A 26,430-nucleotide genomic window follows, 5' to 3' on the forward strand; every position below is an offset into this window, starting at 1 on the left:
CTGTGGATCGCATATCAGCAACGCAGCGGAGAGAAATCAAATTTCATGGTAAGTGATATAATTTTCAGATATCAGTAAAACTGTATTTAGATAGCTGCTATTTCGTCAGATATCACAGCTGTGTATGTGGTATGAGTAGACAAGTCAGTACGTTAAAAAAAATACGTTAGGTATAAAAAGTTGAATCACATTTTGAAAGTAAGACCCTTTTTTGTAAAAGTGTAGTCTGTGGGGTAAAATGCCCCCTTAATGGCGGGGTAAATGGCCCCCAGGGGGCATCGTTTCCTTTTATCATAATTACTGTATTTCATACATTTCTGAATAGCAGATACATAGTTTTTAATAACATCTCGCTTACCTGGTTGAGTAAAGCAAGTAATTTGAACTTAATATTAAAAATAATTGAAATTAAAAAAAAATTGAAATTAAAATGCGAAATATAATAAAATAATGCATCTATTCATTAATTCAGGGATATTTTCTTGTTTCTTTCACATTATAGGCTTACGTAAACACTTTTGCTATCCAAACAGCTTTTTTTGAGTGAGGGGGTCTATTGCCCCACCTCAGGGGGCCTTTTACCCCACTGGGGGGGGGGGGGGGGGGGGGGTAAAAGGACCCCTTGGCACAATGTTTGGTTTTGTTAAAAAAAAAATAAGTATTAACTTTAGGCAGGGCGGCACAGTGGTGTAGTGGTTAGCGCTGTCGCCTCACAGCAAGAAGGTCCTGGGTTCGAGCCCCGTGGCCGGCGAGGGCCTTTCTGTGCGGAGTTTGCATGTTGTCCGCGTGGGTTTCCTCCGGGTGCTCCGGTTTCCCCCGCAGTCCAAAGACATGCAGGTTAGGTTAACTGGTGACTCTAAATTGAGTGTGAATGGTTGTATGTGTCAGCCCTGTGATGACCTGGCGACTTGTCCAGGGTGTACCCCGCCTTTTGCCCGTAGTCAGCTGGGATAGGCTCCAGCTTGCCTGCGACCCTGTAGAAGGATAAAGCGGCTAGAGATGATGAGATTAACTTTAGGTGGCATTATTGTTCATGTCACTGTTGTCAAAACTATGATTAAAACTATCACATGGTTCATTTCAACTTGGAGAAAAACTGAATTTTCCTTAAGGGGGGCTTTTTCCCCCACTCTACTCTATTTTTTTGCATGGTAAATAGAGCTATCACAGGGCTACAATAAACAACCAAGTTTATTTCGTCAAGCCTTTTGATATTGAAGATAATAAGTGTTAAATGTGATTTTTAGCTTGCGTACCCTGATTGTAAAACAACCCCTAATCTAATCTAAGGCTGGAATGTTTTACAGTGGACAGAATGCACACAATGTAACGAGCTCGGCTGTGCGCATGCGCCGTAGCGCGAGACGGCATTTAAATACTGTATACAAACGGGTTGTAACACTGTAACACTCTCTGCAACACAACACAGCAGTCCACTCCACTCCACGCCACTCCACGCCACTCTCTGCAAGGATGATCTCTTGCGCGTTTCTAATTTGGACACTTTTTGCCGGACTTGGCGCTTTGTTGTTCTACCAGAGCCTGTTCCACCCTTACTTTTGGAAGGATCTGATGTATTACTTAAAGGTCCGAAAGGTCGGGAAGGCGACGATGGCGGAGATGAGACGCGGGGTTCTCACCTTCCTCCACCGCTTCGTTGAACAGGCGAAACAGACTCCTGACAAGCCCTTCATCGTGTTCGAGGAGGAGGTGTTGACCTACATGGATGTGCACCTAAGGAGCAACAAGTTTGCGGAGGTTTTCCGCAGTGAGGTCGCAGTGAAACACGGCGACATTGTCGCGCTTTGGATGAGCAACGAGCCCGACTTCGTGTGCGCATGGTTCGGGCTGAGTAAAGTGGGCTGCGAGGTGGCCTTCCTCAACTCCAACATCAGACCCAAAGCTCTTCAGCACTGTCTGCACAGCTGTGGGGCCAAAGTTCTCATCGTGGGATCTGGTATTACAACGCTGAACCGTTTTACCCAGATGTTCAGGGCCAGCTGTCAGTCAGAGAAACACCAAAAATGAGTCCCTGTCTGAACTTCTAGTGCTGTCTGTTGTTGTGTTGTGTAGGGTCTAGGGAGCCATTTGGGTGTGAGTTCTAATCTAGACAGTCTGATTTTCCTTTTCCTACACCGAACAAGTCTGTATAGTCAGAGTTATTTGGACTGAGGATCTTGTTGTATCTTGTAGAGCACCACATGCCAAGCTGCGTCACATGCTTTTTCAACATTTTGTTGGCACTCGTCCATCTATATGGCTTAGAACCTGGGTTTTGACGTTCCCTTAGGATTTAACCCTTTGATGCAAAACATATGCGCACCCCTTCTAATGGGTCAAAAATGACCCGCATTCATTTTCCAGGTCATTTCATGCTGACTGAGTTTTTCTTTGCTCTATCTTTTGAATTCAATTTATTTTATGATTGAATATTCCAAGTATTCTTTAAATATCTTGTTTTTAATTACCACAAATCATTAATTTAATTTTTTCTTTCCTACTTTATGAACAGAAATACTTTTTATATTACTACACATGGGTCATCCAAGTGTGATTTAAAATTAAATGTCTTAATACTATAATAATTTGTTTCAAGTAATTACTTTAGCAGTGAATGGGGCCAGATATTTATTTATTAACTATGTAGTTAGCTAAGCCAACTACAATAAAATTAGCTAACTAAAGTAGAATATGTCAACAGTTCGGTAGCTAATAGTAATTACTTGTAACTTTCTGACAAGTAATCTACTCACTCTCAAGGTAACCTAAACATCATCAATTTTTTTCTAAGGTAATGTTAGAACAATTGAAAAACATTACTTCCATGTATTAGACGGGCAAAGGGCGCTGTGCTGAGCTGTGAAATGTCTGACACAAGCACAATTCACAGTTCCCACCAAACGCTGGAGTAAATGCATGCGGGTCGGTTCTGACCCATGTGTGTAAACTTGATGTAGAATTACAAAAGCTGTGCTTGTTCATAACTTAAGAAAGGAAAAATCAAAATGATGATTTGTGCTAAACAAAAACAAGATATTTACTGCATATTTGGAAAAGTAAATGACAAAATGAATTTATTTCAAAAGTATATCATAGAAACACTCAGCCATACATGAAATAACCTGGAAAATGAATGCAGGTCGTTTTTGACCCATGTTGTGCATTAGAAGGGTAGTGATACAAAAAGGGTCTTTATTCAAAAAGTAAGAAAGGAAAAAATAAAATAAGGATGTATGATGATCAAAAACAAGTTAATTGAGGAGGAATACCTTGAATACTGATTGATGGAATTAATTTATTGCAAAGATATAGAGGATAAAAACTCAGCCGGGTCACTTTTGACCCATGTTTTGCATCAAAGGGTTTTAAACGAGATACACAGAATCTTTTTTTTTTTTAAATATGTTTCTGAGTGGATAGTATCTCCATCCTTGACTCTTGTATGCTGCATAAATGGGAATTAAAAAAATATATTTTTGAGAGATAAAATCGACCGCAAAGTTGGCATTCGAGCTGCCCCGCTGAGCCAGCCAGCCCTGAGTGCGTGACGTCACAGCGGGAACTGTTTTAAGGCCAAGGCCTTTGACAGCTATAGACCAAAGTCATATAAATATTTTTTTTCTGCAGTCCGGTTTCCATCAAATCATACGCTTTGATTGGCTCGTGAGCGGTCTGGAATCCTATGATCCAGACCCCGGTTATGGACCTTTGGCAACTCGGTCATTCACAACAACACCAAACATAAATGCAAAAATAAATGTTGACACAAAATTGCTACTCTCGGTATAACAGCATTAATTTTACAGCATGGATAGCGATAACGACAGTGTTCACAGCAAAAGCGAGTTTTACTACCCTGATGAAGACGAAATGAAGGAAAACATTTCAGGAGAAAGCCGAAAACAAGGTTGTAGCAGGTTTGTTCTAAATATGGTTTCCCTTTCGGGCGCTCTCATTTTCTGTTAGAATTTGGTAAAGAAAAAAAAATTTACCAGCTTAAGGTCGGTCCGTATCGTGAAATACCGATTTTCAAGACCTCGGTCATGGTATTTCACGATACGGACCGACCTTAAGCTAGTAAATAATATATTTCATGAAAGTAAGAAATACCGTTACCGACTTGCTCAACTAAGACTGATTTGACTTCATTGATTGTGGGTTGACTCTCATTAAAACAGGACAGGTGTTATAACTTATGCATAAGTACATGTACATGCATGCATTTTCACTGATAAAACGTAAAAGACTAATTAAATAATCAGATGAACTGAGACAATCACATTCTCAAGCAAATTAAATAATCTTATACCGGTAACTTAAATACACAATACAAGTTACATGTATTAATCTAAATGCAGGTAAACAACGTGTCGGAGCTTACCCGTCTGTGTTCTCGCTTCTTGAAGGCCGATCTTGTGGTCGATTGTTTTGAAACAATCTGACTTTCAATTGTTCGTTCAGTTCTCTGTTCATTCACTTTTTCCATGTAAGGGTGAGATGGCAGCAATATCCAGTTTAGAAATCAGGCGGCTGGTCCACTCATTCTCCATTTTTTTCCATACTGAGTACTCCGCCATTACTGCTTGGCTCAGGCAATTACTAAAACCCAGGATGGGACAGAACGTCACCGGTTTTAGCAACAACCACGGGGAGGTCACTGCCCAAGCGATGATATGTTCCGTCCCAGGTTTTACCAACAGCCCTCAGCTCACACTCCAGGAGAACTGGTGCAACTGAACTCATGTTCCTTCTTTAAAATAAATAAATAAATAAATAAATAAATAAAATACTTTTCTTTTAGTTTTATTTAATTGTTGGTACTGCACCCTCTTTCAATACGGGCTTATAGCCAACGCTCCTCAACAGATCAGAGGTCTCATACGAGTCCTCAGTAAAATGTACGGAGCAGAGGAGAGACCACTTCGTAGGCGCCCAATTTGCCCATGAACTTCTTTCAAAAGGCGTCCAAATCTTTGCGGTTTGAACATTCTTGGGCCATGAATGCAACGTAAATCCACCTTCTGTCATGTTGCTGCACCGGCCAGCAACGCATCTACGTGGCATGGCAATAAATTGGCTCAAAATGGAGGATCGGAGTTGCAGTCAGCTCTGTGTTTTAGTATAGCGGAAATGGCGATGAGACTGATAGACTTCCTGCTGTGACGTTATGGACGTCAAGGTCATTCACTCAGACCGCTACCTATATAAATCGCTTTAATCGTAAAAATTACTATATTAGATTTATTGTTTACGCTTACAACTATTCCTATGCCATTCTTGAGGTCTCAAGGCATTTATAAACGAAAGTGAGACCATGGCTTTACATATCTCCTTTAAAGTTTCCACTCATATCTTTCCTGTAGAAAAATGTAGCACATCATAGGGTTAGAGTATGTTAGACTTTGTAACTACACATTTTAAAACCCAGAATTATACTTTTGCAAAATATAGGCCTATATTTGGGTTGTGCTTTTAGCCTGTATTGTCTAAATATACTGCCATTCTGTTGTGTTTAAAGTGGTGTGTGTGTGTGTTATTCCCATAGATTTAATCCCATTTTTAGATGATGTCCTGCCAGCTCTATTGGATCATGACATTAACGTGTGGGTAACAGAAAAGAGCTGCTCACATCACAGCGTCGGCACCTTGCTAGATAAAGTAGAGCTGGCCTCAGACGAAACACCACAAGTTGACTTTCCCCTGCCAAATCTCACGTCCAACTTTTTGTTCATCTTCACCTCAGGGACCACAGGTACTGCTCAGCTGCTATTCTGTTCATGGGTGGAGAAAGTGGTTAGTGGTGGTTTGGGTTCATGGAGTTTTGCATACTGAAATGTTTTCAGACAAGCTGAAAAATAGCCATGTAGTCGAGCCCACCCTAATCCAAAAAAAAAAAAAGCCTATAAACCTCCCTGCTTTTGTGTGTACTGTTTATATGGCTTTTAACTTATGTTTATTGGCTTATAACTGCACACTTTGTGTGTGTGTGTATGTGTGTGTGTGTGTGTGTGTGTGTGTGTATTCTTTACAAATGTGTTTGTAAGACAATCAGCTTGTATGAGTGTACTTGCACGTATAGTACTTACAGTCAATCATCAGCAATAAACCAAAACAACTTTTATGTTTGACTTTTATTTGCTCGGTAATTGAAGTGATTCTGACCATGTTTGTTGTTAAAGCTAATGAGGTCGATTTTAAGAAATTATAGAAGCAGGCGTTCTTCTATTTGTATCTGTTTAACCCTCATCCTACCATGCTATTTTACACCTTAATCTTACCATGTGGGGTCCGTTTGGACCCCAATACTTTTCTTTAAAATTAAAGCTTATAAAGACAAAATCACCAGATAAGTTTTGTTCAGAACATCTTGTATTAATAACAGCAATACACTAAAGGGCCCAAGGCATAAAGAACACACTTAACCTTCATCCTACCAGCCAATTTTACATACACAAACTACCAGGCGGGGTCCGTATGGACCCCAGGAGGGAATACCTTGAAATCAATGCAGTAAGAACCAATTCAATGCAGCAAACAGACATAACTTTATTGAAGAACAAAATCCACTATGGCTGAATATCAATGATGTATTATAAATGCAATAACATTGCAATAACTAGCATACATGTAGCAAATTATAGCGCCACAAAATAAATTGGCATTATATACATGATTTTTGCAGCTCATGCAGCTGTAAAACATTCTGGATTACAACTTAGGTCTTTTCTTACAGAATTTAAAACAAAAAAGTAATTGTAAAATAATTTCGGGCTTTTGTTTTGCAGCCTGTGCTTATTGCAGCAGTGGGGTCCACACGGACCCCAAGAAGGAATGCCTTGGTAGTTTCATTATGGAACATAAAAGAAATAAAAGAAGTTAACTTTCAGTGTGCTATTCAATTATAAAATGAAAGACAGATAAACTTTACTCTGGGGTCCGGTTGGACCCCAGTAACAAATTAATTATACCTTCACAATGCAAAAAGCTGATCTTCCGGTGCTTTAGTGTTTTAATTAAGACATAAATTCCGACAAATTCGTAAAACGGTGAGGCAGTATGTCACATATTTTTAAAATGGCAAACAAACATATAGGTGCGGGGTCCAGATGGACCCCACTTGGTAGGATGAAGGTTAATGTTTCGGATATATTTATCTGCATCTGTATTCGGATTAAAATCCAAAGTGGCCGTGGCCCAAGCCAGATTTTTATACTTTTTTTAAAATGAAGTAATCGTGGAAAACACTGGGAAAACCCTGAGACAGAATGCACACACTGTCCGCATGGCGTGTGAATTCAGACTTTGACAGTTTGTCAATCTCAGCTCCATCACTCGAGTTAATCAGTGTCAACTAGATTTTGTTTTGTTATGTTGTGCGCGATCCCAGTCCTACAACCAGATTCCCTGTGAACCGTTCTGACAAGCTTTCTTAAAAAAAAAAAGTGCATATTGTGTGGCCTGTTTGTAATTGTATTTATATCTGATTAGATCCGAATAATGTATTCATGTTCAGCAAGAAGGTCCGGGTTCGAGCCCCGTGGCCGGCGAGGGCCTTTCTGTGTGGAGTTTGCATGTTCTCCCCGTGTCCGCGTGGGTTTCCTCCGGGTGCTCCGGTTTCCCCCACAGTCCAAAGACATGCAGGTTAGGTTAACTGGTGACTCTAAATTGACCGTAGGTGTGAATGTGAGTGTGAATGGTTGTCTGTGTCTATGGTGGGGTTTACATTAGACCGTATCAGCGGATCATCAGATTAACGTTTTTAAAACGATTAGTGTGCACACAGCAACGCCAATACACGATTCGCGTGCACACAGCAACGCCAATACACTGATACACTCGGCTCCGCAGGCATCCTGCGCTCCAAATCACTCCGCCCTGAACAGCGAGTGCCCTCTGGAGGGTGCGCACTCCGGCCCTGCGCAGCTCACAGAGCGCGCGAGTGGAGCGCATGAGCAGTAATTCGGGACTGAGCCGCTGTGTGTGTGATCTCAGTGCATATCGGGCATGCGCGTCACTTACCACTTGCAAGTGGAAGGATGGCAAGCCTAAAGACAATCATAACTACACAATGGGCAGTATTTGCATCAGTATTTGCAGTATTTTCATACTTTTATACTCTTTAATGAAAGGTGATACAAGGCGGAAGTCCGCGCCGTTTTTCAGCAGTCGCGTCACATGACCAACGCCAGCGAATCAGGAAGGTGGATGTCACAGTGACGTTGTCCAATGACGACGCCAGCTAGAGCTCAGCACAGCGTATCCGCGTATTCTCAATGTTTACACAGCACCGGACCAGACACGATCTGGATTGAATACGTGGACCCTGGCGGATTCCCGTTTCCCGGCGTTTCCAGGCGTTTTAATGTAAACGGACAGTGCATCCGCGAAGAAAACAAGACAGATACGGTCTAATGTAAACTTGGCCTATGTGTCAGCCCTGTGATGACCTGGTGACTTGTCCAGGGTGTACCCCGCCTTTCGCCCGTAGTCAGCTGGGATAGGCTCCAGCTTGCCTGCAACCCTGTAGAATAGGATAAAGCGGCTAGAGATAATGAGATGAGATGAGATGTTCAGTTATATCCCTATTGTAAACAATTTTCTCTTTGTTTGCTCTTCAAACAGACTAACCTTATACTATCTGAATTAGGGAAAGAGATTAACAGAGATATTGAATTGCTGGGTTTCAGCGTGACGTCACATCCGCCTCATTAGATATTCAAAGCTTTAGCTGGTGGTCTACCAAAGCTCAGTTGACACAGTGTTTGTACGGAGAAGGTGCATTGCTCTCATGAAAAATGCCTTACGCTTGCGTTGTTTTAGGTTGTTTGAATCGATCAAACCGTGAAACTGATAAAAGTTTATTTGGGGTTCCATGTGAACTAATAAAAAATGGTGAACGAACACAGGATTTCATAAAAAGACGTTGAGAAAGGTGGCTTTTGAACCTCTCACTGAAATCAAAGCGAGCCGAGTCGAAGCATGCTCGAGTTTGCAGTGATCAATATCTCCCTCTCAGCTACATCCTTAGTGTTTTCCAAGTACCTTTCTTGCTATTTGTCGTTATTTTACAGCATTTTTTTTAATCACAAAGTGCTAGCTGTTTCTTTGTTTCCTCCTCACTCCTCACAAAGTCCATATGCATGAAGGTCGCGACAAAATTCTTCCCCAGCCGTACAGTTACAATGCGCCGTGATCTCTTCTCTGTCTTGTTTAACTAAGATTCAGGTCTTTAAAGGGGTTTCTGATGACCTTCGTGAATGATTTACCTGAGAGATAAGAGCCAACACAAGTGAGAATCAAGCGAACTGTTTGTTTACACTTCAACTTTCAGCACTTCGTTGTAAAGATGTGAATGAAAAGCTTAACCTCCTAAGGCCCAAGCTGGTTTTTTTACATGCATTTTTTTATTTCTCTTTGCTATTTGGGCTTATTAGAACTTGATTAGAATAAAAACTAAGCATCATCTTTTGATAAGATGTATTTTTAGAGAAAAAGTACGTCCACATATGTGGATTCTTGTTCCGAATTTCCATAAAGTGCTGTCCACGCATGTGACCGCTAAGCCCTAGGAGGTTAAAAAAAAAACATACTTACACGGGCAAAAACAATCCAGGATTCATTCGGCAGTGACTTGATAGCGAGGTCCTTTACCCAGCCACATACAAAAAAGTTGCATGCCTCCATACTCTTCCATGCTTTCATCAGTTTTGCGGTGTAGAAGGACGTCTGCAACACCAGATAGTTCGAGATGTCGGGGAACTCGACTGAAGGGTAGTTTTCGAGATCGTATGACAAATCCTTCTTTCCCAGACTGTAGGGGTCGATTCCATTGCACATAGCAATCTTGTGAATATATCTAAAGCCAGCAGTGGCTTCTAGATTACGAGCGTACTCTGATAACTTATCGCTAGTTGTTTGCACTACGGCAGCCGTTTAGACCACCAGCTATTCACTTCCGGTAAAACCGCTACGAAAAGTCACGTGACTGAAACCCAGCAACAGCATCTTATTGTTACTACTTGATGCCAACAGTATAATCATTTGTCCTCTTTGACACAGGGCTTCCAAAAGCTGCTCGGATCAGTCACATCAAGGCTGTGATGAGCATGGCCTTCTTCCGCATGTGTGGGGCTGATAAAAATGATACCATCTATCTCACCTTGCCACTCTACCACATGGCCGCCTCTCTACTGGGTATTGGCGGTTGCATTGCTCTCGGTATGGAATTTCAGGTTTACCATGTGAGAATGTGAATGACGTCGATGTGAAATAGATTTAGAAATGTATTTACTGTAATGTAATATAATTCTAATAAACAAGCCAAATAGCCCTTTTTAATCTGGACTAGATTTACTGATTTTTTATATATATTTTTTAATTTTTTAAATGTGTCTGGACTGTGTTCAGCATGAGCTATAGCAATACAATGGCGTGTGTAGTTTATGAGGTGTTTCGTTTGAGGCCTACAGGAAATACCTAGCCACGTTGCCCTCAGGAAATGCAGGTATTTATAAAGTGCACAATTCCTGGAAGTTTTTATCTTAAGTTTAGGAAAGGCTGTGAAAATAATTTAAAGTGATAGTTTAAAAAAAAAAAAACACACACACAACCTGAAATATACTCTTATATTGAAGTAATGTTATTAGTGGGTCTTTTGTAAAGGTTTGTACCATGGAATTGCATTTGATAGAAAGCATTAGCATTTGATCAGTTCAAGGTTTCTTTTATATGGGAGATCTCAGGGTAAAGTGGTGAATTTACAGGGCGGGATGAACCCAAATGTGTAGCTTAAAGGAAAACTCCAATAGAACAGGTTTAAGACAGCAGTCTCCTGTGTTGACAGGTTCTTGTACTTCTGAAGATGCATGAACTACTGTAGTTCACATCAGTCGTTTCAAGGACGAAGTCTGCAAACATTAGACTCTGTTCAAATGTTTACTCCAACGGGAAAAATACACAAATGTTTCAGCTTTAAATCTTCATCATTGTTTTGCCGTCTTGGATCACACTCCGCCTTTTTTAATATCCTGAAAGGCACCGCATGGCATCCTTTCTGTTTAGTCCATTTTCATTATCGACCACCACAAGTGCATGAATAGACGAGGCTAAAGTAAATAGATTCTGATTAAAATCATATCCTACATTCATATTATTGATTTAATGTTATAATTACTTTTAGTATAAATACACAGGTGATTATAGGAAATCGCGCACGCTGATTGGTCAAGAAATTCAGGCTATTTCTCGGTAATCACCTCGAGCGACTCGGCAAAATGGAGGCCGATCGATTTGTCACCGGAAGAATTACAAATGATGAAGGAAAATGCTGTTCCTAAAAGCACTAAAGATGCTACGAAGTTTGGTCTAAAACTATTCAAAGGTAAGGGGAATTGTGATTTTATTTTATCCATTTCAAAACAAAGTATTTTATGTGACTCAGCGTAGATAAGTGACAAGTCTGTGCCATGCCTTTATTACATTTGCATGCTGTTTTTGAAGTTTGAAATAAATTATTTTTAATACAACTTTTTTTTAAAAAATAATCGCCTGTGTATTTATACTAAAGCAATTATCCACCTCAGGCTCAGTGAATATCGGTGAATAATAACCTGGATGTCGTCTCGCCTATTATTCACTGATATTCACTTTGTCTTCGGTGAATAATTGTTAAATAACATGAACACCAGAAACACTACAGTCCACTTAATAATGATAAATATAGTGTGCATAGGTGATTCCCTGCATCAGATAACTGTTATTATTCTATACACATTCACTGGATATGAGCAATCGCATGCTCTGATTGGCTACTCTACTACTAGGATATCAGCTCATATACCGTGAGTAGAGAAAAACAAAATGGCGGCGCGTGTTGCTGAGCCAACCGAGGATGAAATAAAAACTACTTGAAAACAAAACCCCAAAAAATACACAAAAAAAAGCAACAAAATATGGAATAAAAGTATTTGATGGTAAGAACATACCTTTTTTAAAAAATTTTCAAGGATTATTATTATAGGATTTTTCACAAATTGCTACTGTCATTTCGCCAGTTTGTTTACATTCTAAGCGGAAATTATTTTGTTGGACGTTTTGTATAAAGTTTTTATTTATCGAATTTGCAAAAAAGCAAAATGCTCTGTTTCTCAAAATCCAGTGAATATGGATAGAATAAAACAGTTATTCCACTCAATCTAGTCGTACACGGCTTATAGCCAACTCAGCGCTCATGTACAACTCGATTTCGTGGAATAACTGTTAGTCAACAACTGAACATAAGTGGACATGTATCCATAAGTAAATATCCTTCTCCAAAGATCTAATTATAAAAATATCATTAGGTCCTCATTTAAGCTTTTCTTGGTGTTTATAAATCCAGATTGCTTCCTGTTTTAAGAGTTCATCAATATTTCTTTCCTTTCCAGATATTGTCATGATATTAATCATAGCATTCCCTAATTGGAATGCATAGGAATTAAATAAATAGTCATCAAACAAAGCAGAGTGAAAATAGACCAATGTGTTGAGGAAAAAAAAAGTTTCAACCAAAAAAGGGAACTCAAATTTGAATCATATAATAATTATTGTGTGTTACTGAAGATCACATGTTGATTATCAGCGTTAATATGCATGTTGTTCAGGACGTTGATTTCCTTTAATGTTACAAAACCTCTTCAGCTTACTTATTTGGTTACAGGAGCTACATGTGTTCTGAAGAAGAAATTTTCCGCCAGCCAGTTCTGGAAAGACTGCATCAAGCACGAGGTGACTGTGTTCCAGTATATTGGAGAACTCTGTCGATACTTGATCAGTCAACCCAAGGTAGATGCATTGCTTTTTTTTTCCTCCTCATTTGCTACCTTTGTTATCAATTCAGTTTTCTTTATTTTAAGACAGCAAGCTATATCTTCTGTTATATAAGAGCATACTCTGATGATGCGTACCTGTTGCTCTTGTTTAATTGTACACAGACTCCAGAGGAGAAGGCACATAAAGTGCGCATTGCTGCAGGAAGCGGCCTGAGAGCAGATGTCTGGAAGGAGTTTTCAAGACGCTTTGGGAAAATCCAGATTTGCGAGGCGTATGGTCTGACCGAGGCCAGCATTGGTTTTGTGAACTACACCACTGAAATAGGACCCATCGGTCGAGCTAGTTATTTCAATAAGGTTAATTTTGATTTTCAAGACTTTGAGGTTGACCATATTTTCCTGGAAAACGTCTTTAAATAAAGTCAGCGGCTTGTGCCTCGTAAATTATAGCATTGATTTATCTGCTGTGTTCATTATAATTTGTAAAATCTACAACCCCGATTCCAAAAAAGTTGGGACAAAGTACAAATTGTAAATAAAAACGAAATGCAATAATTTACAAATCTCAAAAACTGATATTGCATTCACAATAGAACATAGACAACATATCAAATGTCGAAAGTGAGACATTTTGAAATTTCATGCCAAATATTGGCTCATTTGAAATTTCATGACAGCAACACATCTCAAAAAAGTTGAGACAGGGGCAATAAGAGGCTGGAAAAGTTAAAGGTACAAAAAAGGAATAGCTGGAGGACCAAATTGCAACTCATTAGGTCAATTGGCAATAGGTCATTAACATGACTGGGTATAAAAAGAGCATCTTGGAGTGGCAGCGGCTCTCAGAAGTAAAGATGGGAAGAGGATCACCAATCCCCCTAATTCTGCGCCGACAAATAGTGGAGCAATATCAGAAAGGAGTTCGACAGTGTAAAATTGCAAAGAGTTTGAACATATCATCATCTACAGTGCATAATATCATCAAAAGATTCAGAGAATCTGGAAGAATCTCTGTGCATAAGAGTCAAGGCTGGAAAACCATGCCGGGTGCCCGTGATCTTCGGGCCTTTAGACGGCACTGCATCACATACAGGCATGCTTCTGTATTGGACATCACAAAATGGGCTCAGGAATATTTCCAGAGAACATTATCTGTGAACACAATTCACCGTGCCATCCGCCGTCGCCAGCTAAAACTCTATAGTTCAAAGAAGAAGCCATATCTAAACATGATCCAGAAGCGCAGACGTCTTCTCTGGGCCAAGGCTCATTTAAAATGGACTGTGGCAAAGTGGAAAACTGTTCTGTGGTCAGACGAATCAAAATGTGAAGTTCTTTATGGAAATCAGGGATGCCGTGTCATTCGGACTAAAGAGGAGAAGGACGACCCAAGTTGTTATCAGCGCTCAGTTCAGAAGCCTACATCTCTGATGGTATGGGGTTGCATTAGTGCGTGTGGCATGGGCAGCTTACACATCTGGAAAGACACCATCAATGCTGAAAGGTATATCCAGGTTATAGAGCAACATATGCTCCCATCCAGACGACGTCTCTTTCAGGGAAGACCTTGCATTTTCCAACATGACAATGCCAAACCACATACTGCATCAATTACAGCATCATGGCTGTGTAGAAGAAGGGTCCGGGTACTGAACTGGCCAGCCTGCAGTCCAGATCTTTCACCTACAGAAAACATTTGGTGCATCATAAAATGGAAGATACGACAAAAAAGACCTAAGACAGTTGAGCAACTAGAATCCTACATTAGACAAGAATGGGTTAACATTCCTATCCCTAAACTTGAGCAACTTGTCTCCTCAGTCCCCAGACGTTTACAGACTGTTGTAAAGAGAAAAGGGGATGTCTCACAGTGATAAACATGGCCTTGTCCCAACTTTTTTTAGATGTGTTGTTGTCATGAAATTTAAAATCACCTAATTTTTCTCTTTAAATGATACATTTTCTCAGTTTAAACATTTGATATGTTATCTATGTTCTATTCTGAATAAAATATGGAATTTTGAAACTTCCACATCATTGCATTCCGTTTTTATTTACAATTTGTACTTTGTCCCAACTTTTTTGGAATTGGGGTTGTAGAATAATAATTATGCCATTTGGCTGAACATTGGGATTGATTGCTGAGTGTTTAACGTTTATTGTGACTTTTATAACAACATCTTGTTTTTACCGTTTTCTGTATTGCAGCTTAGTTTACCATTCGAATTTTTGAAATGTGACCCGGAAACATATGAACCTATCCGAACAGATAAAGGGCGCTGCTTGAAAGTGAATAAAGGTGAGAAGTCTGGTGTTATGTAAAGAATAATTCCACGAAATCAAGTCGTACATGAGCTGATAGCCGTACGAGGTGTCTAGCGCCGAGTTGGCTGTAAGCCATGTACAACAAGATTGAGTGGAATAACTGCTTTATTCTATCCACATTCACTGGATTTTGAGAAACAGCAGGTTTTGTTTTTTTTTGCAAATTTCATAAATAAAAACTTTATTCAAAATGTCCGACAAAATCATTTCCACTTAGAAGGTAAACAAACCGGCGAAATGATGGTAGCAATTTACGAAAAATGATGGTAGCAATTTACGAAAAATCATAATTCTTGAAAAATAAAGTTACGTTCTTACCATCAAATATTTTTATTCCATATTTTGTTGCTTTTTATTGTATTTTTTTGGGATTTTGTTTTCGAGTAGTTTTTATTTCATCCTCGTTTGGTTCAGCAACACGCTCCGACATTTTGTTTTTCTCTACTCACGATATATAAGCTGATAGCCTAGTAGTAGAGTAGCCAATCAGAGCACATGATTGCTCATATCCAGTGAATGTGGATAGAATAACATGATAAATCATGCTGTTATGTGGAAATAATGCACACAAAGTTAATCTACACAGTCTGAACAGACAGATTCGAGAATGTAACAGTGCTGTGGTATAATAAGTATTTATCTGTAGTTGTTAGATTTTGTAATAAAAAGAAGTTGTATATTGTCGTTTGATTCTGTTGTTTCAGGTGAAGTTGGTTTGCTGGTTGCCCCGCTGTCTTTCACCAACCCTTTTCTTGGTTATGCGGGAAACAAAGCCATGTCGGAAAAGAAGTTGCTGAGAGATGTGTTTAAAGAGGGGGATGTTTATTTCAACACGGGAGATTTGATGCTTCAGGATCACAGAGACTTTGTCTACTTCAAAGACAGGATAGGAGACACATTCAGGTATTACATTACCGTGCATTTAGCTGCATTAGTTACGTGTTGTGTATCTTTCTGGTTGGTCACAATTTCATACAGCTATCAGGTCTAAGGGTAAGGGCCCGATCCCACAACACCTATAACTATACCTATAACTATGACTATCCCTCTGCCTGAATTTCGTTCCAGTCTGGAGCAGTCACACCACAACTATAATCTCGTCTCGTCTTCATCCGCTTATCCGGGGCCGGGTCGCGGAGGCAGCAGTCTGAGCATGGAAGCCCAAACTTCCCTTTCCCCAGACACCTCGGCCAGCTCCTTGGGGAGAACACCGAGGCGTTCCCAGGCCAGCCGAGAGACATAGTCCCTCCAGCGTGTCCTGGGTCTTCCCCGGGGCCTCCTCCCGGGGGGACATGCCTGGAACACCTCCCCAGGGTATAACTATACAACTATACAGGGTACAGCTATAATCCCGACTATATCACTTGGTCCTGCCACTCAGGGAAATAAACGCATGCAACATAGGAAGAGTCAGGGAAGTTTTTCCACGTAGTAGCACATTCTTCCAGGTTGTACTGTACAGCTTGGACTTCAAAACAACCCATGCACACTCTTCCGTGACTGGCAAAATATGTATAGTTCACAGACTACAGAAATATAGCAAAAAAGGATACAAAATACGGACTGGTTACAAATTTTAATACAGATGCATGACGGATGCTAATAATTTACCGATTGGTCACGGACGTTTCAGTATATTACAGATTGGTTACCGATTTCATACGGATAATGCATCATGGATAAAAAATTAAGTCTAAAACAATTAAATGTTTGGACTGCCGAAGTTCATGATTAAAATATCTTACCTGCTTTTATATGTTTATTGATATTTCATGGAAAATCACACACATCCGTGAATAAAAGATCCGTGCTTTGTATTATCTTTTTATTTGTTTGTTTTAAAATTTTCCGTGAATCTGTATTCCGTGATTTCATGATGCAACAAAGATGTACAAAGATGTCCAGGGAAAACAGCACGTGCTAAGACAATGTCACATGTAAACAGTTACCTGATTGGTCAGATGTTTTATCGGATCAGGTCCAGGCCTGGAAAAACTGCTCCTGAAGCAATCTCAGCGATACCAATAAACCCAGGCCTGGGCTAGAGGTATCGTTATTGGTCTGGTGTGACCACCAACCACACAAACTGCAGGGGAAAGATTTATTTATAGTTGTAGTTATATTTCTCGGTATTGTGGGACCAGGCCTTACGCCATGTCTATGACTTTTCTCATATTCTCTCACATTGGACATTTTTCTAAGTTGTTTTTTTTTTTCAAATCTTAGCACCTGGATTCATCTCATCTCATCTCATTATCTCTAGCCGCTTTATCCTGTTCTACAGGGTCGCAGGCGAGCTGTAGCCTATCCCAGCTGACTACGGGCGAAAGGCGGGGTACACCCTGGACAAGTCACCAGGTCATCACAGGGCTGACACATAGACACAGACAACCATTCACACTCACATTCACACCTACGGTCAATTTAGAGTCACCAGTTAACCTAACCTGCATGTCTTTGGACTGTGGGGGAAACCGGAGCACCCGGAGGAAACCCACGCGGACACGGGGAGAACATGGAAACTCCGCACAGAAAGGCCCTCGCCGGCCCCGGGGCTCGAACCCGGACCTTCTTGCTGTGAGGCGACAGTGCTAACCACTACACCACCATGCCGCCCGCACCCGGATTCAAATTCTCTCAATTGCAAGACAAGATTGGTTAATGCAAAAACAGCACACAAATAAATCTGATTTATCTGATCTCTATTGCAGTGTATGAAATGCTTTCTAAATTTAGCACTGGGGGTGGAAGCTTCCCACAACTGAAATCATCTGTTTCTAAGCAGTTAAGGAAGTACTTGGAGAATCACTTCTCAAATTGTGCCTTGTCTTGCTTCACTTTTTTCTGTCCTTGAATAGTTTCTGCACAAGCACACTAAATTATGTGTCATTTACTTTTTATCATTCAAATGAGTTTCTGAATTCAAGATTAATGTGCAGCCATTCATCAAAACAGGCATCAATGTAAATGCTAACACCCTGCTGCATTTGTAATGCTGCTGGTCCTTATGTTCACTGTCCCTGATTCTAGTCTTCATGTGAATGAACTCACCCTGCTGAGAATGCTTCGGCCCGAGCACCTCCCAACCCTCCTGCTTGAGTGGAAACCATGGCAGAGGCGAATAAACACTGGCAGTGTTTCTAAAGAGCCAGGCCAAAAACTAGGCAGCGTTCATTCATGAAAATGCCAGAAGTGACATAAGACTCCTCTTACAAAAGCCAGTTCTGGAGACGGCTTATCAATAGAGAGTAGTGTACTTTCGAAGTAGAGTAAATGAGATCAACCCCAAGGCTGGCTGGGAGATTAATGGAGAAAAAGCTACCATGACAGAAGGATAGGAGGACAATAGTCACATTAGCAAACATGCAATCAGGTCAAATGCTTGGACCCTGTATTGAGGACGGCAAGAAGCATGAGGGCACAAAGGAGCTGTTTGTCTTGCTTAGGTTTGGCAGGTCATGACAACACACTGTGCTAATGTATAAAATCCTGGCCAGAGTTATTGGATGTAGACCAGGCTGATCCTAGAGAGAGGAATTGTCTTATTGGGACCCCCCCAGTGGGAATCGTTTTAGTTCATTAGTAATTTTTCATTTAATTACTGTAGAGAGTGGAGATCGATTAACTAATTAACAGTTATTCCAAGAAATCAAGTCGTACATGAACTGATAGCCAAGTTGGCTGTAAGTCATGTACAACAAGACTGAGTGGAATAACTGTTTTATTCTATCCACATTCACTAGGTTTTGAGAAACAGAGCATTTGTATTTTAATTTTTTGCAAATTCGATAAATAAAAACTTTATACAAAACGTCCGACAAAATAATTTCCGCTTAGGCGGACTTCTTAAAAACCTATCGATGGCTGCACACATTGATTTTAGTGTTTTTTTTTTTTTTATAGAAAGTACTGCCGTGCCAAGCTATAGAATAGCTTTAGACTTTTTTTTTTTTAATTCTTCCTTGGACATTTCAGTTCTGTAATTTTCAAATTTCTTTGCGCTTTTGAACCAGTCTAAAAAAAAAATCAACAAGTTTTAATGCTTAAAGATGAAGAATGTAAACAAACCAGCAAAACGACGGTAGCAATTTGTGAAAAATACGATAATAATATCCATCCATTATCTGTAGCCGCTTATCCTGTTCTACAGGGTCGCGGGCAAGCTGGAGCCTATCCCAGCTGACTATGGGCAAGAACACCCTGGACAAGTCACCGTGTCATCATAGGGCTGACACAGAGACAAATAACCGCTCACATTCACACCTACGGTCGATTTAGAGCCACCAATTAGCCCAAGTCTTTGGACTGTGGGGGAAACCGGAGCACCCAGAGGAAACCCACACAGACACGGGGAGAACATGCAAACTCCGCACAGAAAGGCCCTCGCTGGCTGCTGGGCTCTGTAGGTGCATTTGGGTAATTGAGTGATCAATCTCATTAAATCTGAAGGTTAATAATTAAAATTGAATCAGTCTCATTTGAATCATACCATTGAATCATTAAAATTGAATCAGTCTCATATTATCATTAAATCACTCACGGAATCAGTCTCATTAATTAATACCATTAATTTTGGTGCTTAATAATAAATTACCAAACAGCTAAATTATGGTATATTCCAAATTATTATGATCACTTACCATGTTACATAAATCATATGCACCTTTGAATTCTTGGAGATTGGGGACTTCGAAGATATTGGAACACAAATAAACACACAGTTTCAATAATAAATGAATTTATTATAACAAAGATAAAAAATGGATAATGGCAGTTGAAATATATACAAACAGTGAGATGTGTGTGTGTGTGTGTGAGATGTATGTGTGAGTGAAAGGCCCTATGGCCTGAGCAGAAGGCTAGCGTGGGATGCTAGCTAGGTATGTTCGTGTGTATCCACGTGGTGTAGGGATCACCACGTGGGATTTGAGGAGAACAAAGGAATTAGCCTTGTGTGGCTAAGCTAAGACAAAGGGAAGCTAGCTAAGGTGGGTTTGTGAGACATGTGACCACGTGTGGAGGCCTAGATTAGCCTTGTGTTTAGCTAAGACAAAGGAATGCTAGCTAAGGTGTGTTTGTGTGTGGAGAGAGAGAGGCCTTGTGTGTGGCCTACAAAGCTAACTCCACGTGTGTTTGTGGGGGAGGAGTTGACCACGTGGTAAGGCCTATGGCCTGGCAAAAGAAAGAAGATAGCGTGGGATGCTAACTGAGGTGTGTTTGTGAGGCCAGGTGAGGCCTGGTGACCACGTGTTCGTGTAGGCCTAGATTAACCTCGTGTGGCTAAGCTAAGACAAAGGGAAGCTAGCTCGTAACACTACTAAATCCACTGAAATCTTGATGAGGTCAAGATGTGTGATAAGGAAATTAAAGTGTTAGTAGGAATAGAGAAGCATGCACAGCCTATCTATTAAACAATTGAGAGATTAAAAATAAAACAATAATCAATTCAACACGCTGCGTGTTTACAGTGTAACAAATTAAAACGTTCCGAGTTTAAATTCACACTAGTTCAATAAAAGCTAATTCCTAAGACTAGGTTTTTTGATTATGCCCCAAAATGCCAGTCTTACGCGAGATTATGAGAAGATGTCCCGAGACTTTTGGAGCTTTCACCGTTGTGGAGATCTCTGTGAAGCACAGGAGATTTCTTGGAGAGGCTTAGTTTCACAGGAGCTCGTGGAGCACGTCTGTGGAAAGCAGAGAATTCTTGGTCCGACGCTTCGTAGCTCGTGGGAAGGAAAACTCTGTAGAACAAGGTGTGCAGCGCTTTCAGTTAAGAAACAGAAAGGGTCCAGCCGCTTTCCTATAACTTTGAATTAAAACTGCTTGGGCGGCAGTCGTGAGGTCACTTCTAATACGAATAAAACCGGTTGTAACTCGACTGAGTTAAAGATCGCGCGACTCTGGAGTCTACCTTGGCCAAGGGTAAGAAAGAAATCACGCTAAATCGTGGATCTTGCAAGAAAGAGGTCTTTTTCTGGTTTGCTCGGGTGAGCAGGCGATTCCTCCTTGTGTCCGTGTTGAATTCACGGCGCCGAAAGAGGAGGAGCTAGGAGTTTCCGGGTTTCTTATGCTTTCATGGAGGATGTGACGTTGGTGATCCTGCCCACACGTGACGTAGGTCAACGCGGAAGTTGGCTGATGTGAAATGTAGTTTCTTAAAAGGGACTGTATTGTAGTTTTTAGACGGACTGTGTTACCTACAGCTTGAACCTACCTTCTTGCTGTGAGGCAACAGTGCTAACCACTACACCACTGTGCCACCCACGATAATAATAATTCTTGAAAAATAAAGATATGTTCTTGCCAACAGGTACAATCCTGATTCCAAAAAAGTTGGGAAAAAGTACAAATTGTAAATAAAAACGGAATGCAATGATGTGGAAGTTTCAAAATTCTGTATTTTATTCAGAATAGAACATAGATGACATATCAAATGTTTAAACTGAGAAAATGTATAATTTAAAGAGAAAAATTAGGTGATTTTAAATTTTATGACAACAACACATCTCAAAAAAATGTGGGATTCTAGTTGCTCAACTGTCTTAGGTCTTTTTTGTCGTATCTTCCGTTTTATGATGCGCCAAATGTTTTCTATGGGTGAAAGATCTGGACTGCAGGCTGGCCAGTTCAGTACCCGGACCCTTCTTCTACGCAGCCATGATGCTGTAATTGATGCAGTATGTGGTTTGGCATTGTCATGTTGGAAAATGCAAGGTCTTCCCTGAAAAAGATGTTGTCTGGATGGGAGCGTATGTTGCTCTAGAACCTGGGTATACCTTTCAGCATTAATGGTGTCTTTCCAGATGTGTAAGCTGCCCATGCCACACGCACTAATGCAACCCCATACCATCAGAGATGCAGGCTTCTGAACTGAGCGCTGATAACAACTCGGGTCGTCCTTCTCCTCTTTAGTCCGAATGACACGGCATCCCTGATTTCCATGAAGAACTTCAAATTTTGATTCGTCTGACCACAGAACAGTTTTCCACTTTGCCACAGTCCATTTTAAATGAGCCTTGGCCCAGAGAAAATGTCTGTACTTCTGGATCACGTTTAGATATGGCTTCTTCTTTGAACTATAGAGTTTTAGCTGGCAACGGCGGATGGCACGGTGAATTGTGTTCACAGATAATGTTCTCTGGAAAAATTCCTGAGCCCATTTTGTGATTTCCAATACAGAAGCATGCCTGTATGTGATTCAGTGCCGTCTCAGGGCCCGAAGATCACGGGCACCCAATATGGTTTTCCGGCCTTGACCCTTACGCATTCTTCCAGATTCTCTGAATCTTATGATGATATCATGCACTGTAGATGATGATATGTTCAAACTCTTTGCAATTTTACACTGTCGAACTCCTTTCTGATATTGCTCCACTATTTGTCGGCGCAGAATTAGGGGGATTGGTGATCCTCTTCCCATCTTTACTTCTGAGAGCCGCTGCCACTCCAAGATGCTCTTTTTATACCCAGTCATGTTAATGACCTATTGCTGATTGACCTAATGAGTTGCAATTTGGTCCTCCAGCTGTTCCTTTTTTGTACCTTTAACTTTTCCAGCCTCTTATTGCCCCTGTCCCAACTTTTTTGAGATGTGTTGCTGTCATGAAATTTCAAATGAGCCAGTATTTGGCATGAAGTTTCAAACTGTCTCACTTTGGACATTTGATATGTTGTCTATGTTCTATTGTGAATACAATATCAGTTTTTGAGATTTGTAAATTATTGCATTCCGTTTTTGTTTACAATTTGTACTTTGTCCCAACTTTTTTGGAATCAGGGTTGTACTTTCATTCCATATTTTGTTGCTTTTTTGTATGTTTTGGGGTTTTGTTTTCGAGTAGAATTTTTATTTCGTCCTCGGTTGGTTCAGCAGAACGCTCCACCATTTTGTTTTTCTCTACTCACAGTATATGAGCTGATAGCCTAGTAGTAGACTAGCCAATCAGAGCGTGCGATTGCTCATATCCAGTGAATGTGAATAGAATAATGGTAGTTGTCTAAAATGTTGTTTATTATTATTATTATTGAGATAATCATCAGTCCTGTAACATTTGATGCACTAACATCTCATCTCATTATCTCTCATCTCATTATCTCTAGCCGCTTTATCCTTCTACAGGGTCGCAGGCAAGCTGGAGCCTATCCCAGCTGACTACGGGAGAAAGGCGGGGGTACACCCTGGACAAGTCGCCAGGTCATCACAGGGCTGACACATAGACACAGACAACCATTCATACCTACGGTCAATTTAGAGTCACCAGTTAACCTAACCTGCATGTCTTTGGACTGTGGGGGAAACCGAAGCACCCAGAGGAAACCCACGCGGACATGGGGAGAACATGCAAACTCCACACAGAAAGGCCCTCACCAGCCACGGGGCTCGAACCCGGACCTTCTTGCTGTGGGGCGACAGCGCTAACCGCTACACCACCATGCCGCCCCTGCACTAACATTGCAATCAAAAATCTCTAGCCAAAGAGCCACCTTTATAGTAAGGGCAAAAACTTATTGGTGATTCCAAACTTTTACAAGCCAGTACAGCAAAAACGTGGTGGTGCAGTTGGTTAGCACTGTCGCCTCACAGCAAGAAGGTCCTGGGTTCAAGCCCAGCGGCTGGTGAGGGCCTTTCTCTGTGGAGTTTGCATGTTCTCCCCGTGTCTGCGTGGGTTTCCTCCGGGTGCTCCAGTTTTCCCCAGAGGCCTGTTAATTGGTGGCTCTAAATTGACCGTAGGTGTGAATGGTTGTTTGTCTCTGTGTCAGCCCTGCGATGATCTGGTGACTTGTCCAGGGTGTACCCCGCCTCTCGCCCATAGTCAGCTGGGATAGGTTCCAGCTTGCCTGTGACCCTGTAGGACAGGATAAGCGTCTACAGATAATGGATGGATGCAGCAAAAATGCACTTCTGCTTATTGATGTCGTCTGTGCAAAGGCTTAAATCACCAACATCCTTTTGTACAACTGCAGCTTACCTGACTCAATATATACTATATCACCAAAAGTGTCACTATATGGCCATATGTGAGCCTTCGCCAAACTTTTGCCACAAAGTTGAAGGCATATGGTTGTTTAGAATGTCTTTGTGTGCTGTATCATTACATTTTCCCTTCACTGGAACCATGGGGTCCAAACATGTTCCAGCATGCAGTGACCCTGAGCACAAAATGGGGTCCATAAAGACATGGTTTGCTAAAGTCAGAGTGGAAGAACACGAATGGTCTGCACAAACCCAGAACTCATTCCAACTGAACATCTTTGGGATGAACTGGAATGTTGAATGCACACCAGGCCAACCCCCCCCCCCCCCCCCCCCCCCCCCCCACACACACACACATCAGTGCCCAACCTGTTTTGGGGTTTTGTTTTCGAGTAGAGTTTTTATTTCGTCCTCGGTTGGTTCAGCAGAATGCTCCACCAATTTGTTTTTCTCTACTTGCTGTATATGGTTGTTTAGAATGTCTTTGTGTGCTGTATCATTACATTTTCCCTTCACTGGAACCATGGGGTCCAAACATGCTCCAGCATGCAGTGACCCTGAGCACAAAATGGGGTCCATAAAGACATGGCTCTTCTGGGTGGCACCAGATAGTGGGATTACAAATTGCTACATTATACATGTCAGAAAAAGTAAAGGAAAACTACAGCACCATACATACCGTAAGTGCGCTGAAGTGAACATTTTGTGAATAGGAGTCCTTGGATGATTATCGAAGAGACGTACAAATCTGCACTGTCTAGATGAACTTATCCACTGAAGCAAGGGAGAGCCTTGGGCATATGCTGGTTTTGTTTTGTTTTTTTCGTTCGGGGGAGATGCAAATTGACAGGGTTTTATTGTGGGATCATCCACATGGGTTCCTTATTTCAATGGAATGGCCCTTTTTTTTAAATTCATACTCAAATTTACTTGATGCCAAAAAGCATGTGTACATAAGTAAACAGAGAAATGACGTTTATACTGACACAGGATGAAATGGTTGTGTTTGAGTATCAGCTAGGAATGGGGGAAAAAAGTGCAGTATCCTTTATTATTATATACACAGGACGCTTTTTCGATGGAATAAAAATGTGTTCTATTCCCTTCTAGCAGGTTTCATTCATTTGGTTTGATAGCATGTGATATTGTTAGCATATCGCTTATCCTCTTGTGGCTGAACGGGCAAATCCCCAAGCAACGCTTCAAAATCTAGTGGAAATATTTCCCCAAAGTATGGAGGCTGTTCTAGCAGTAAAGAGGGCCCCGATATCATATTAATGCCATGCCTTTGGAATAGGATGTTCAACAAGCTCTTATGGGTGGCATGGTGAGGTGTCCACATACATTTGGCCATACAGTGTATAAGTCTATGCAGTCATTCCCTCGAACAAAATTCTTTCCAATTGAACCAAAATGCAACCTCATGTCACATAGATGCTTTGTTTAATTGGACACATTTTTCATAAAGTTCTTTGTGATCTTTTTGACTGACTCACAAGACTAATAAAACACACGTGAACACTAAATTTTAAACCACTGGTGTGTAATCAATCATGTTAACAACTCCTGCCATCTTACGTTTCTCATAGGGGTTACAAACTAACCTCAGTGATACAAAATTGTTGCACAGAGGGTATATTTGCTTATTTTGCACACACAAATAACTTAAAAATGATGCTTTCGGTTAATGTGCCAATAATAATAATAATAATAATAATAATAGGTTGTTTTTTCTATATATTTTTACCACTCATATTTTGTTTTTTAAATAATATCTTCATATAATTGTGTATATTTCATGTTTGATTGACAGATGGAAAGGAGAGAATGTGGCCACCACTGAAGTTTCTGAAGTTTTAGGCTGTTTGGAGTTCCTGCAGGATGTAAACGTCTACGGTGTCACAGTACCAGGTGTTTTTTTGTTTTTTTTTTTGCTATTTGACCTTATAATTATATGACTGTGTTCCTCTGAAGTTGAGACAAGCTTCCATACGGTTCTCTTTGACAATCTCCAAAATAATGTGGTTTATTTTAATTCAATTCGATTTTATTTGTATAGCACTTTGAACAATAGACATAGCCACAAAAAGCAGATTTACAGGAATCCAGATGGAGACTTGGATCTCCAACAAACAAGCCTGAAGTGCCAGTGGCAAGGAAAAACTCCTTGTGATGACATGAGAAGAACCAGGCTCTTCTGGGTGGCACCAGATAGTGGGATTACAAATCACTACATTATACATGTGTCAAAAAAAGTAAAGGAAAACTATAGCACCATACTGAAGTGCGCTGAAGTGAACATTTTGTGAATAGGAGTCC

At 40.7% G+C, this 26,430-nt stretch overlaps 1 protein-coding gene across 4 annotated transcripts in view; it reads left to right on the forward strand.

The window, feature by feature from the left end:
- The first annotated feature begins 1,392 nt into the window (after positions 1 to 1,392).
- The window catches only part of LOC132873640 (long-chain fatty acid transport protein 6), a 28,786-nt gene continuing 3,748 nt past the window's right edge, over positions 1,393 to 26,430 (forward strand). Inside the window, exons 1-9 of one of the 4 annotated variants that reach the window (XR_009651583.1) lie at positions 1,393 to 1,957; positions 5,546 to 5,752; positions 10,060 to 10,218; positions 12,698 to 12,822; positions 12,972 to 13,166; positions 15,018 to 15,108; positions 15,839 to 16,037; positions 16,203 to 16,448; positions 25,925 to 26,010. Coding sequence is in view for 2 of the 4 variants with exons in the window: in XM_060909388.1 (XP_060765371.1) it covers positions 1,474 to 1,957; positions 5,546 to 5,752; positions 10,060 to 10,218; positions 12,698 to 12,822; positions 12,972 to 13,166; positions 15,018 to 15,108; positions 15,839 to 16,037; positions 25,925 to 26,022 (1,558 nt within the window). In the remaining 2 variants the exon portion in view is untranslated. Of the gene's footprint in view, positions 1,958 to 5,545; positions 5,753 to 10,059; positions 10,219 to 12,697; positions 12,823 to 12,971; positions 13,167 to 15,017; positions 15,109 to 15,838; positions 16,038 to 16,202; positions 16,472 to 25,924; positions 26,023 to 26,430 lie in introns of those variants that run through there. The other 3 variants (XR_009651582.1, XM_060909388.1, XM_060909390.1) reach the window with 3 other exon arrangements.

Source organism: Neoarius graeffei, chromosome 25 (genome assembly GCF_027579695.1).
Source record: "Neoarius graeffei isolate fNeoGra1 chromosome 25, fNeoGra1.pri, whole genome shotgun sequence".
Lineage (NCBI taxonomy): Eukaryota > Metazoa > Chordata > Actinopteri > Siluriformes > Ariidae > Neoarius > Neoarius graeffei.